The sequence below is a fragment of the Manis pentadactyla genome, chromosome 13, assembly GCF_030020395.1.
Source record: "Manis pentadactyla isolate mManPen7 chromosome 13, mManPen7.hap1, whole genome shotgun sequence".
NCBI lineage: Eukaryota > Metazoa > Chordata > Mammalia > Pholidota > Manidae > Manis > Manis pentadactyla.
The window spans coordinates 35547678-35561886 of NC_080031.1; the positions used below are offsets into that span (position 1 = coordinate 35547678).

Below are 14209 nucleotides of genomic sequence, written 5' to 3' on the forward strand. Positions count from 1 at the left end.
GAAATCTGTGGCTTTCCTATATACTATGAACTAGCAGAAAGAGAAATCAGGAAAACAGTTCCATTCCTAATTGCATCAAAAGTGTAAAATACCTAGGAATAAACCTAACCAAGGAAGTAAAAGACCTATACCCTGAACCACTAAGACCTAACCACAAAACACTTAAGAGAAATTAAAGAGGACACTAACAAATGGACACTCATCCCATACTTGTGGCTAGGAAGAATTAATATTCTCAAAATGGCCATCCTGTCTAAAGCAATCTACAGATGCAATGCAATCCCTATCAAAATACCAACAACATTCTTCAAAGAACTGGAACAAGTAATTCTAAAATTCATATGGAACCACCAAAGACCCCAAATAGCCAAAGCAATTCTGAGAAGGAAAAATAAAGTCGGGGGTATCTTGCTCCCCAACTTCAAGCTCTACTACAAAGCCACAGTAATCAAGACAATTTGGTACTGGCACAAGAACAGACCCACAGACCAGTGGAACAGAATGGGGACTCCAGACATTAACCCAAACATATATGGTCAATTAATATACAATAAAGGAGTCATGAACATACATTGGGGAAATGACAGCGTCTCCAACAGCTGGTGTTGGCAAAACTAGACAGCTACATGTAAGAGAATGAAACTGGATCATTGTATAACCTCATACACAAAAGTAAATTCGAAATGGATTAAAGACCAGAACATAAGTCATGAAATCATAAAACTCTCAGAAAAAACATAGGCAAAAATCTCTTCGACATAAACATGAGCAACTTCTTCATGAACATGTCTCCCCCGGCAAGGGAAACAAAAGCAAAAATGAACAGGTGGGACTATATCAAGCTGAAAAGCTTCTGTACAGCAAAGGACACCACCAATAGAACAAAAAGGCTTCCTACAATATGGGAGAATATATTCATAAGTGACAGATCCGACAAAGGGTTGACATCCAAAATATATAAAGGGCTCATGCACCTCAACAAACAAAAAGCAAATAATCCAATTTAAAAATGGGCAGAGGAGCTGAACAGACAGTTCTCCAAAGAAGAAATTCAGATGGCAAACAGACACATGAAAAGATGCTCCACATCACTAATCATCAGAGAAATGCAAATTTAAACCACAATGAGATATCACCACACGCCAGTAAGGATTGCCACCTTCCAAAAGACAAACAACAACAAATGTTGGCAAGGTTGTGGAGAAAGGGGAACCCTCCTACCCTGCTGGTGGGAATGTAAATTAATTCAACCATTGTGGAAAGCAGTATGGAGGTTCCTCAGCAAGCTCAAAATAGAAATACCATTATTTGACCCAGGAATTCCACTTCTAGGAATTTACCCTAAGAATGCAGCATCCCAGTTTGAAAAAGTCAGATGCACCCCTATGTTTATCACAACACTATTTATAATAGCCAAGAAATGGAAGCAACCTAAGTGTCCATCAGTAGGTGAATGGACAAAGAAGATGTGGTACATATACACAATGGAATATTATTCAGTCATAAGAAGAAAACAAATCCTACCATTTGCAATAACATGGATGGAACTAGAGGCTATTATGCTCAGTGAAATTAGCCAGGCAGAGAAAGACAAGTACCAAATGATTTTACTCATATGTGGAGTATAAGAACAAAGAAAAAACTGAAGGAACAAAACAGCAGCAGACTCAGAGAACCCAAGAATGGACTAACAGTTACCAAAGGGAAAGGGACTGGGGAGGATGGGTGGGCAGGGAGGGATAAAGGGGGCATTATGATGAGTATGTATGGTATGGGGGAGGGCATGGGGATGGCTGTGCAACACAAAGAAGACAAGTAGTGATTCCATAGCATCTTACTACCTGATGGACAGTGACTGTAAAGGGGTTTGTGGGGGGGACTTGGTGAGGGGGGAGTCTAGTAAACATAATGTTCCTCTGTAATTGTAGATTAATGATACAAAAAAAAAATTTAGGTACGGGCACAAGAACAGACCCAAAGATCAATGGAACAGAATTGGGAGCCCAGATATAAACCCATACATATGTGGCCAATTAATATATGATAAAGGAGCCATGGACATACAGTGGCGAAATGACAGTCTCTTCAACAACTGGTGTTGGCAAAACTGGACAGCTACATGTAAGAGAATGAAACTGGATTATTGTCTAACCCCATACACAAAAGTAAACTCAAAATTGATCAAAGACCTGAATGTAAATCATGAAACCATAAAACTCTTAGAAGAAAACGTAGGCAAAAATCTGTTGAACATAAGTATGAGTAAATTTTTCCAGGACACATCTCCTTGGCAAGGGAAACAAAATAAAAATGAACAGATGGCACTACATCAAACTAAAAATCTTCTGTACAGCAAAGGACCCCATGAATAGAACAAAAATGCATCCTACAATATGGGAGAATATATTCATAAGTGACCTATCTGAGAAGGTGTTAACATGGAAAATATATAAAGAGCTCATACGCCTCGACACCCAAAAACAACCTGATTTTAAAAATGGGCAGAGGATCTGAATAGACACTTCTCCAAAGAAGAAATTCAGATGACCAACAGGCACATGGAAAGATGCTCCACATTACTAATCATCAAGGAAATGCAAATTAAAACCACAATGAGATATCACCTCACACCAGTTAGGATGGCCAACATCCAAATGACAAGAAAGAACAAATGCTTGGGAGGATATGGAGAAAGGGGAACCCTCCTACATTGTCGATGGGAATTAAATTAATTCAACCATTGTGGAAAGCAATATGGAGTTTCCTCAAAAAACTAAAAATAGAAATACCATTTGACCCAGGACTTTCCCTCCTAGGAATTTACCCAAGAAAAGAAGATCCCTGATTCAAAAATAAATATGCACCCCTATGTTTATTGCAGCACTATTTACAATAGCCAAGTTATGGAAGCAACCTAAGTGTCCTTCAGTAGACAAATGGGTAAAGAAGAGGTGGTACATATACAGAATGGAATATTATTTAGCCATAAAAAGAGAACAAATCCTAGCATTTGCAACAACTTGGATGGAGCTAGAGGGTCATTATGCGCAATGAAATAAGCCAGGTGGAGAAACACAAGTACCAAATGATTTTGCTCATTCGTGGAGTATAAGAACAAAGCAATACTGGTGGAACAAAACAGCATCAGACTCACAGTTTCCAAGAAGGAGCTAGTGGTTACCAAAGGGTAGGGGTTGGGACGAGTGGGTGGGGAGAGAGAGGGAAGGGGATTAAGGGGTATTATAATTAGCACACACAATATAGTTAGGTCACAGGGAAAGTAGTATAGCATGGAGAAGACAAGTAATGATTTTATAGCATCTTTCTGTGCTAATAGTGACTGAAATGGAATGTGCAAGGAACTTGATAATATGGATGAATGCTGAAACCACAATGTTGCTCATGTGAAACCTTTATTAGAATTGTATATCAATGATACATTAATAATAATAAAAAAGCATTAGACTCATAGACACTGAGAATGGACTAGTGGTTACCAAAGGGGAGGGTCCATGGGGAGAGAGAAAGGGATTAAGGGGCACTGTAATCACAATATAGGTTGGTCACTGGGACAGTAGTACAGCATGGAAAATACAGTTAATGACTATAACATCTTAACTACATTGACAGTGACTGCAATGGAGGGGGTGAGGTCTTGATAATATGGGTGAACATTGAACCACTGTGTTGTGTATGTGAAGCCATCATAAGATTGTCTATCAATGATACTTTAATTTTTAAAAAGTGATTGTCTTAAGGTATGATGGTGGAGAAGTGTGGAATGGGTTAAAAGACTTGCTTTTTATTATAAGTTCTTCTGCATTGATTATTTTAAAGAAGAACACGTATGACTTTGATAAAAATATTTAAAATGATAGAAAAAAGTCTCACATTTATATGGGTAGACTGCAAATTATTCACTTGTAGAGCCAAGTAATGTGCTATAACTGTGTATCCTTATTTAGAAGTCACCCTCTGGGCCACTTCAAGTAGAATGTATCCAAAATAAAGAGAAATATATTCTGTTTGAATCTTAGAATTATTTTGATTTTCCTTTAGTTTGAACTATGACTTTCATGGTTAGCTTTTTTTCAATGTTTTTAAGCACTTTTCAAATCCAGTTTCTCAGTCATACTCTCTATTACATGGGGTACCATTTTATCACCAAATACAAACCTCCTGGAGCCATTCGACATACTGATCTTATCTAAATTGATTAACATTTTTATTTCCTTTCTTCTTTTTTTTTAAATAAACATTGTTTTTTCTTAGATGTTGGTTGATCCTTGGCTGTGCATTAATACTTAAGAATGAAGGTCTACTTCAGTTTTTTTAGGGAGCTAGTATCCTGTGTTTTTGTGTAAATCTCCTATCTTCTCATTGTTCTCACTCATGAATGTGACGATTACTTGGGAACTTTGTAATGTGGGTGGGATAAGTTAATCCATAGGCTTTCTTAGAGCTGGTATGGTCTGGTAGCCATCAAATAAGCAGGGTGTCTCTCAAATACTAAAATTAAGGGGGTTTTGCTGTGGAGTGTCATGAGCACTAGTTTTCCCAAATCGTTCATTTAATTAAAATAAAAAACAGGTCTTCAGGGTTTTTTTGTTTTTGTTTTTGTTTTTTGCTTAACAGTATATATCCATCTACCAGCAGATTTTTGTCTGATGGTAAATATCCATCTCCCTGCAGCTTTGGGGTTTGAAATGATGGTGGAGAAAACTGGCACCACTATTTCATTACAGACCTTCAATTAAGCTTCTTGTCCACAGTCATTCTCCTTCTAGCCCTTTCAAATTACTAATTCCTAATTGATGTCCTTTCTAGGGTTCTAGTGACCAACTGGTTCTCTCCATGAAGCCATTTGAAGTGTGTCTAGGCAAGTCTTCTACATAGTTTTGTCCAACAGGATGCTAATATCTATTTTTGGTTTTCCAGAAATGAGGTAAAATTTCTCTTCTGCTCATGAACTCTATTCTCTCTGTTAATGTCTAACTTTCTGTATATTTTCATTTCAAGGAGTTCTGGAAAGATAGAAAGTGAAAATATGTGCTCAGTCTAGCATTTTGTTAAATACATACACTTGTTTGTTTTATATATGTGTCTTCTTTACTGAAGCTTCTTAAGGGCAAGGATGTACTGTAAAATGCCTAGTAAGTGCTAAGAATATAATAGGTATTCAAAGGTATGCAGCTGGTCAGATTTGAATGTGGGATAAAAGCAGTTACAAATGACAGAAAAGCTTAAGCCTAGATGACAAGTATGCTGATAGAAACCATCAAAGAAATAGATTTTTTTTAAAACTATTATTTTACTATGGGAAATCAATGGTTGTACCTTGGCATAGGTATTACGGCTTTGATAAAGAGGCCAAAGAGTCAAATAATGGAAACTATTTTGCAAGATTCGATTAGCTGATACAGAGGTGTTTTGTGTGGTAGAAACAGAGCCACACCACTTCACATAAAATGATCAGGCACAGAGAGTTGCTGCTATACGAGAGAAAAGAATGAAATCATTTTAACTCTTGGCTCTCATCCAACTAAGTAAATCAACTTGAAATATTCCTTATGCCAATGAGACCAGCTCCACCCATATTAGAACATGATAAGTAAGTACTATATTAATCCAGATATTAGTCTACTATTAAACTTCAAGTCTTTAAGAGTAGGTACTGAATAAATATTTAATGAGTGAATGTATTCCTAATACCTGCTCAGGTGATTCCTGAATCAAGAAATAAAGTTTTAGAGGTGACAGCCAAATTAGCCTTTTAGTGATACTTTCATTGTTCATAGCCATTATCAAAGTGTCTGGCTTTGATCAGGAACTTGACAAATATTTGTGAGGCCAATGAGATAATTAATTAATGTTAACTTTTTGATCTATAAATAAACCCTGCTTTTAAAGTAAAAGTGATACACAAATCTGTAAATATACTAAAAACTATTGAACTGTACATTTTTTTTATTAAATAATTATTTTTTATTGAAGGGTAGTTGACGCACAGTATTACATTACATTATTTTCAAGTGTACAACACAGTGATAAAACATTTATATACATAATTCTAGGTTCCAGCTATCACCCTACCAAGCTGTTACAATATCTTGACTATATTCCTTATGCTATACATTACATCCCGGTTACTTATTTATTTTACCATTGGGAACTGTACATTTTTAACAAGTGAATCTTATGATATATAAATTACATCTCAATAAAACTGCAAAAAAATGAAATAAACTCACAAGGAAACTTTTCCAGGCCTTCTGAATTACTCTGGCAGCCTTATCCCTTCTTATAAATTCTGACTCCTGTTTCCAAGGCATTTGAAAGTCCTAAAATATGCAAAAAGGATATATTTAAAGTTACTGTACATACTCTATTATGAAACTCACTACAATTCAATGAAAATTAAATAGAAAGTTGTACAAAGGAAATAATGAAAATGAATTGGGGTATCAAAATAATTGTAATAAAAAACAAAAATTGTTACCTATTATTGATTGCCTAATATGTTCCCATTCACTGCTTTTTTCTAGTTTGAACAATCCTGCATAGCAGATTTTACTAACATACTTGCATTAGAGATAAGGAGACTGAGCTTCAACACCCAAGGTCAAAGAGTGACTGACTAAGCCAGTATTGAACCCACATCTATTTGTCTTGAAAATCCATGACCTTTCCCTAGCCCATTCAGTGACTTCAAAGAAGCTTTTCTTGCCCAACATGCCCGTAGACAGAGGTTCATTTGCAAATGTACCCAGGAACCTAACCTAGAAGTGGAGATGATTATAGACTTTTTCTTTATAACGCTTCAATTTGCTGAGAATACTTAATAAATCATATAATAAATTATCAAAAAAGAGATTAAGATTGACTATTAAGGACCAAAACAAAATCACTAGTTCTAATCATAATTGTTATCTGTGAAGAAATGAATAATACAAAAATTAAAAATCTATTTTAGTTTAAGAGTCCTTAAAGTGTTGCAGTAGACAGGCTTCTGGGAAGATAGGAAGCACCAGGAATCTGTCTCCCCATCTAGACAACAATTGCCCTGGAAGAATCCAGTTTAACTATTTTGGAATCTCTGGAGTCTCTTGAAGTCTTGCAACTTCCAGGGGAAGACATGGAGGGTAAATTCTGGTTAATTTTTGTCAATTTTAGCTCTTATTCCAGCACCAGCTACCCATTTCCTCACTGCACTCCAAGAGGATATTGTACACAGCTTCTGGGAACCAGAGTGGGGAAAAAGGACTCTGTGTGTGCGCTAAATATTGGAGATCTGTACTATGTTGATTGTGGTTCTGATCACAGAGGTGCAGACAAACAGGAGGGCAGCATTTTTACACCCTTGTCCCCATTATTACAAGTCCCTCCTACTCTGGCTGGTGACTTCCAGGGGGTTTAAATGGATAGTGCCCTTTTCCTCCCCTCTACAGTGTCTTCTTTTCCCCTTTTGGGAGCCAAACATTCAAGACTAGGACATTTAAAAACAGCTGCACATATGGACAAAGTAAGAAAGTGATGAGGCATGCCCAGGGAAGGCACAATCTCAGTAACGATCTGAGATGATCCTTAGTTTACAATTCAGGCTGATCCTTGGCCAGTCTTCATAACCTGTAGAAAGAGCCTACAACAACAGAAAAATGGGGATGGGAAAGAATTTGATTTGCAGAGTACTGCATTATTAAATTAAAATGTCCAGTTTTCAACAAAAAAAATCACAAGGTATACAAAGAAACACAAAAGTATAGTCCATTCAAAGGAAAATAAAATCAACAGAAATTAACCCTGAGAAAAACCTGATGGCAGATCTATTAGACAAAGAATTTAAAACAACTGTCTAAGAGATGATCAGAGAAATAAGGACGATGTGGATGAAATGATGTATGCACAAACTGGAAATATCTAAAACCTCAAAACAGAGCAAATAGAAATTCTGAAGCTGAAAAGTAAGATAACTCAAAGGAAAAATCCATTAGAGTGACACAAAGGCTGAAGAAAGACTCAGCAAACTTGAAGATAGACCAGTGGAAAGTGTCAAGTCTGAGGAACAGAAAGAAAAAAGATTCAATTAAACTGAATAGAGCCTAAGAGACCCATGGTACACAGAAAGTAGACCAACATACATATTGTGGGAGTCACCAAAAGAGAAGAGAAAGTGAAAGGGGTAGACAGAATATCAATGGCAGAAAACTTCCCAAGTTTGATGAAAAACATGAATATAAATATCTATGAAGTTCAAAACTCAAAGTAAGATGAATCAAAGGTAGATACCCCAAAACACTTTATAAGTTAACTTTCAAAAGCCAAAAATAAAGACTCTTAAATGCAGCAAGAAATAAGTGATTTGTCTCATATAAGGAATTCTTAATATGTTTATTAACAGATTACTCAATACAAATTTTGAAGACCAGAAGGCAGTGGGTCAATATATTCAAACTGATAAAAAAAAACATGTCAACCAAGAATCCTATATCTAACAATACTGTCCTTCAAGAGTGAAGAAGAAATTAAGTCGTTGCCAAATAAACAAAAGCTGAGGGAGTTCATTACCACCATTAGATCTGCCCTGCAAGAAGTGCTCATGGGAGTACTTAAGGGTGAAATGAAAAGCTACGTGACAGTAAATTGAAGCTAGTTGAAGAAATAAAGATCCCAATAAAGGTAAATACATGGGCAATTATAAAACCTAGGCAATTATTGTTATAGAAATGGCTTATAGCTCTCTTTTCTGTTTTCTACATGATTAAAGAGAATAATATGTTTAAAAATTAGTCTAAAAGCAAGCATTATTATATCTTTTGTTTATAATTTCACATGCTGTTCTCTTCATAATTTATGAGACAAATGTATATAAAAGAAGTATTATATTATGTTTTTGGGAATACAAAAGATGTAATATTGTGACATCAACAATTGAGAGGAGTTGGGATGGAGCTGTAAAGGAGGAGAGTTTTTGTATGTTATTGAAGTAAAGCTAGTATAAATTTACACTGAAGTGTGAATTGTTATATCTTTTGCCATATTGAACCTTTTGTTAATATATAATGTCCTACTTTGTCTTTGATAATCTTTGTTGATTTAAAGGTAGGATGTAAATGTAAGGATTTACATTTACAAGCTTTAGGATGGTAAATGTAACCCCCATGGTAACCACAAAAGAAATAGCTATGAAATATACACAAGAGGAAATGAGAAAGAAATGTAAATGTTTAACAATAAAAAAATCAACTAAGCACAAAAGGAGACAGTAATGTAGGAAATGATGGACAAAAAAGTTATAAGACATGTAGAAAACAGGGGATAAAGATGGCGGCCTGAGAGGCGAGACAGAAACCTCCTCCTAAAACTGAATATAATACAAAAATGTAATTAATACAGTTCATCCTGAAAGAGCAACAGGAAGAGGGCTGTGCCAGACTGCATACACCTGGAGAAAAGAATAGACCTCAGGGAACAGGGTAAGATACCAAAGCCATGGCCAGGTGGCACCCATGCCCTTCCCCCACCCCAGCTCACTGGCAGAAGGAAGAGAAACAGAGCAGGGTGGGAGTGGAGGCCTGGGACTGCTGAACACCTAGCTCTGGAGATGTTCTCTGGGAGCATAAACCTACATTTCATGGTACTATGGTGATTAGGGGGGTTGGAAAGCAAAGACTGGCAGAATACCTGGAGAAATTCAGATTCCAGCTTCTTGTGGAAAACAAGGATCCATATCCGGCTGCTCTGGGACAAAGAAAGGTAAGAAGTCTGAGTGACTTCCTAACAGTGAGAGGGCTGCTAAAGGGGCAAGGACTGCACAGAGCTTACTGTGTAATCAGGAGAAAGGACAGGTAGACAAAATTGTCCCAGTGCACTCTGCCCAGTAGGTTGGGAACATCCAGGATCTTTAGGTGCTCAAGCCTCCTGGATGGCTACACAGCTCCACAGTCACCCTTCATGATATGCAGCCTGCTGTGCCTTCCTCCCGGCCAGCTCGCATCTGGCTCGAAAACCGGAAAACCCTGCCCTGGCGTCAGGTCAGAGAGAGGGAAGCCCCACCTACAGCAGCTACAAATGTAAAGCATAGAGGCTTACACCTGGGTGCTCAGCCCACTGGTTCTGTCATAGGAGATAGGCATAGCAGCCAGGAAGCAGGAAACAGCTCTTTCCTCCCCAAAGGCAACAACACAGCTCCACTGCAACTCCCAACATTGTTCCAGGGGCTGAGCAGCTCCAGACAGTAGAGCTTCTGGACACTAGAGGGTGCAAAATACAAATATGAAACATCGAAGGAACCTGGTTCAAAGCAAAATTATACATACACCAGAGAAACACTGAAATGAAACCAAACTCATGAATCTTCCTGAAAGAGATTTCAAAATAAAAATCAGAAATATGCTCATGGAGGTATAGAAAAGTACTCAAGAACTCAGGAATGAATTCTGGTCAGAGATCCAATCATTATGGAACACAGTATCAGAAATGAAACATACAATGGAAAGTTTTAAAAGCAGATTAGATATGGTGGAGGAGACAATTCATGAAACAGAAATTAAAGAAGAGGAATACAAAGAAGCTGAGGCACAGAGAGGAAAAAAGATCTCTAAGAATGAAAGAATAGTGAGAGAACTGTGTGACCAATCCAAATTGAAAAATATTTGTATTATAGGGTTACCAGAAGAAGAAGAGAAAAAGGGATAAGTGTCTTTGAGGAGGTAATTGCTGAAAACTTCCCCAATCTGGGGAAGGAGATAGTCTCTCAGGCTGTGGAGGTACACAGATCTCCAAACACAAGGGACTCAAGGAGGACAACACCAAGACAGACAATAATTAAAATGGCAAAGATCAAAGATAAGGACAGACTATGCAAAGCAGCCAGAGAGAGAAATAAGATCACATACAAAGGAAAACCCATCAGGCTATCATCAGACTTCTCAGCAGAAATCTTACAGGCCAGAAGGGACTGGCATGATATATTTAATGAAATGAAGCAGAAGGGCCTCAAACCAAGAGCACTTTACCTGGCAAGATTATCATTTAAATTTGAAGGAGAGATTAGACAATTTCCAGATAAGCAAAAGCTGAGAGAATTTACCTCCCACAAACCATCTCTAAAGTGTATTTTGGAGGAACAGCTATGGATGGAAGTGTTCCTAAGGTTTAATAACTGCCACCAGAGGTAATAAAACCACAGTAAAGAAAGTAGAACAGTTCATTATGAAGCAAATGCAAAATCAAATCAACTATCCCCAAAGTCATTCAAGGGATAGACAAAGAGTACAAAATATGATACCTAATATATAAAGAATGGAGAAAGAAGAAAAAGGAGGGAAGAAAAAGAAACTTTAGATTGTGTTTGTAATAGTATACTAAATGACTTAAGTTAGATTTGTAGATAGTGAGGAAGTTAACCTTAAACATTTGGTAACCATGAATCTAAAGTCTGCAATGGCAGTAAGTACATACCTATCAATATCACCCTAAATATAAATGGTCTGAATGCAACAATCAAAAGACACAGAGTCACTGAGTGGATAAAAAAACAAGACCCATCTATATGCTACCTTCAAGAGACTCACTTGAAAACCAAAGACATACACAGACTAAAAGTGAAGACATGGAAATAGATACTTTATGCAACTAATAGGGAGAAAAAAGCAGGAGTTGCAGGACTTGAATCAGAAAAAATAGACATCAAAACAAAGAGAGTAAGAAGAGACAAAGAAAGACATTACATAATAATAGAGGGGTCAGCCCAACAAGAGGATATAACTATTATAAATATCTATGCACCCAACACAGAAGCACCTACATATGTGAAACAAATACTAACAGAATTAAAGGAGGAAATAGAAAATGCAATGCATTCATTTTGGGAGACATCAACACACCACTCACTCCAAAGGAAAGATCAACCAGACAGAAAATAAGTAAGGGCACAGAGGCACTGAACAACACACTAGAACAGATGGACCTAACAGACATCTATAGAACTCTACACCCAAAAGCAGCAGGATACACATTCTTCTCAAGTGCACATGGAACATTCTCCAGAACAGACCACATACTAGGCCACAAAAAGAGCCTCAGTAAATTCAAAAAGATTGAAATTCTACCAAACAGCTTCTCAGACCACAAAGGTATAAAACTAGAAATAAATCGTACAAAGAAAACAAAAAGGCTCACAAACACATGGAGGCTGAACAACATGCTCCTAAATAATCAATGGATCAAAGACCAAATTAAAATGGAGATCAAGCAATATATGGAGACAAATGACAACAACAGCACAAAGCTCCAACTTCTGTGGGACGCACCAAAGGCACTTCTAAGAAGAAAGCACGTAGCAATTCAGGCCTATTTAAAGAAGAAAGAAAAATCCCAAATGAATAGTCTAAAGTCACAATTATTGAAACTGGAAAAAGAAGAACAAATGAGGCCTAAAGTCAGAAGAAGGAGGGACATAATAAAGATCAGAGAAGAAAGAAAGAAAATTGAGACGAATGAAACAATAGAAAAAATCAATGAAACAAAAAGCTGGTTCTTTGAGAAAGTAAACAAGATAAATAAGCCCCTAGCCAGACTTATTAAGAGAAAAAAGAGAATCTACAGACATCAACAGAATCAGAAATAAGAAATGAAAAATCACAGAACTCCACAGAACTACAAAGAATTATTAGAGAATACTATATGCTAACAAGCTGGAAAACCTAGAAGAAATGGACAACTTCCTAGAAAAATACAACCTTCCAAGACTGACCAAGGAAGAAATGGAAAACATAAACAGACCATTTACCAGCAATGAAATTGAATTAGTAATCAAAAAACTACCCAAGAACAAAACACCTGTGCCAGATGGATTCACTGCTGAATTTTACCAGACATATAGAGGAAACATAATACCCATTCTCCTTAAAGTTTCCCAAAAAATAGAAGAGGAGGCAATACTTCCAAACTCATTCTATGAAGCCAGCATCACCCTAATACCAAAACCAGCCAAAGACACCACCAAAAAAGAAAATTACAGACCAATATCCCTGATGACCATAGATGCAAAAATACTCAACAAAATATTAGCAAAGTGAATTCAACAATACATCAAAGGGATCATACACCATGACCAAGTGGGATTCATCTCAGGGATGCAAGGATGGTACAACATTCGAAAATCCATCAACATCATCCACCACATTAACAAAATGACGGACAAAAACCACATGATCATCTCCATAGACTCTGAAGAAGCATTTGACAAAACTCAGCATCCATTCATGATAAAAACTGTCAACAAAATGGGTATAGAGGGCAAGTACCTCAACATATAAAAGGCCATATATGACAAACCCACAGGCAACATTATACTTAACAGCGAGAAGATGAAAGCTTTTCCTGTATGATTGGGAGCAAGACAGGGATGCCCACTCTCTCCACTGTTTTTCAACATAGTACTGGAGGTCCTAGCCACAGCAATTAGACAAAACAAAAAATTAAAAGGCATGCAGATTGGAAAGGAAGAAGTTAAACTGTCTTTGTTTGCAGACAACATGACATTGTCAATAAAAAACCCTAAAGAATCCACTCCAAAACTGCTACGTCTAATATCTGAATTCAGCAAAGTTGCAGGATACAAAATTAATACACCGAAATCTGTTGCTTTCCTATACACTAATGATGAACTAGCAGAAAGAGAAATCAGGAAAACAATTCCATTCACAATTGCATTAAAAAAGAATAAAATACCTAGGAATAAACCTAACGAAGGAAGTGAAAGACCTAAACCCTGAAAACTACAAGACACTCTTCAGAGAGATTAAAGAGGACACTAGCAAATGGACACTCATCCATGCTATTGGCTAGGAAGGATTAATATTCTCAAAATGGCCATCCTGCCTAAAGCAATCTACAGGTTCAATGGAATCCCTATCAAAATACCAACAGCATTCTTCAATGAACTGGAACAAATAGTTTTAAAATTCATATGGAACCACAAAAGACCCTGAATAGCCAAAGCAATTCTGAGAAAGAAGAATGAAGTGGGGGGGGGGTGGGAGGAGGTAGGGTGGATCTTTCTCCTCAACTTCAAGCTCTACTACAAAGCCACAGTAATCAAGACAATTTGGTACTGGCACAAGAACAGACCCACAGACCAGTGGGACAGAATAGAGAGTCCAGATATTAACCCAAACATATATGGTCAATTAGTATTCGATAAAGG

At 37.0% G+C, this 14209-nt stretch overlaps 1 protein-coding gene across 1 annotated transcript in view; it reads right to left on the reverse strand.

Moving 5' to 3' along the window:
* The window catches only part of C13H11orf65 (chromosome 13 C11orf65 homolog), a 110523-nt gene that overhangs the window by 71550 nt on the left and 24764 nt on the right, over window positions 1-14209 (reverse strand). The window contains exon 2 of the mRNA XM_057490694.1: window positions 6252-6341. Within this exon, the coding sequence (XP_057346677.1) occupies window positions 6252-6332 (81 nt within the window). The 5' untranslated portion in view covers window positions 6333-6341. The remainder of the gene's footprint in view (window positions 1-6251; window positions 6342-14209) is intronic.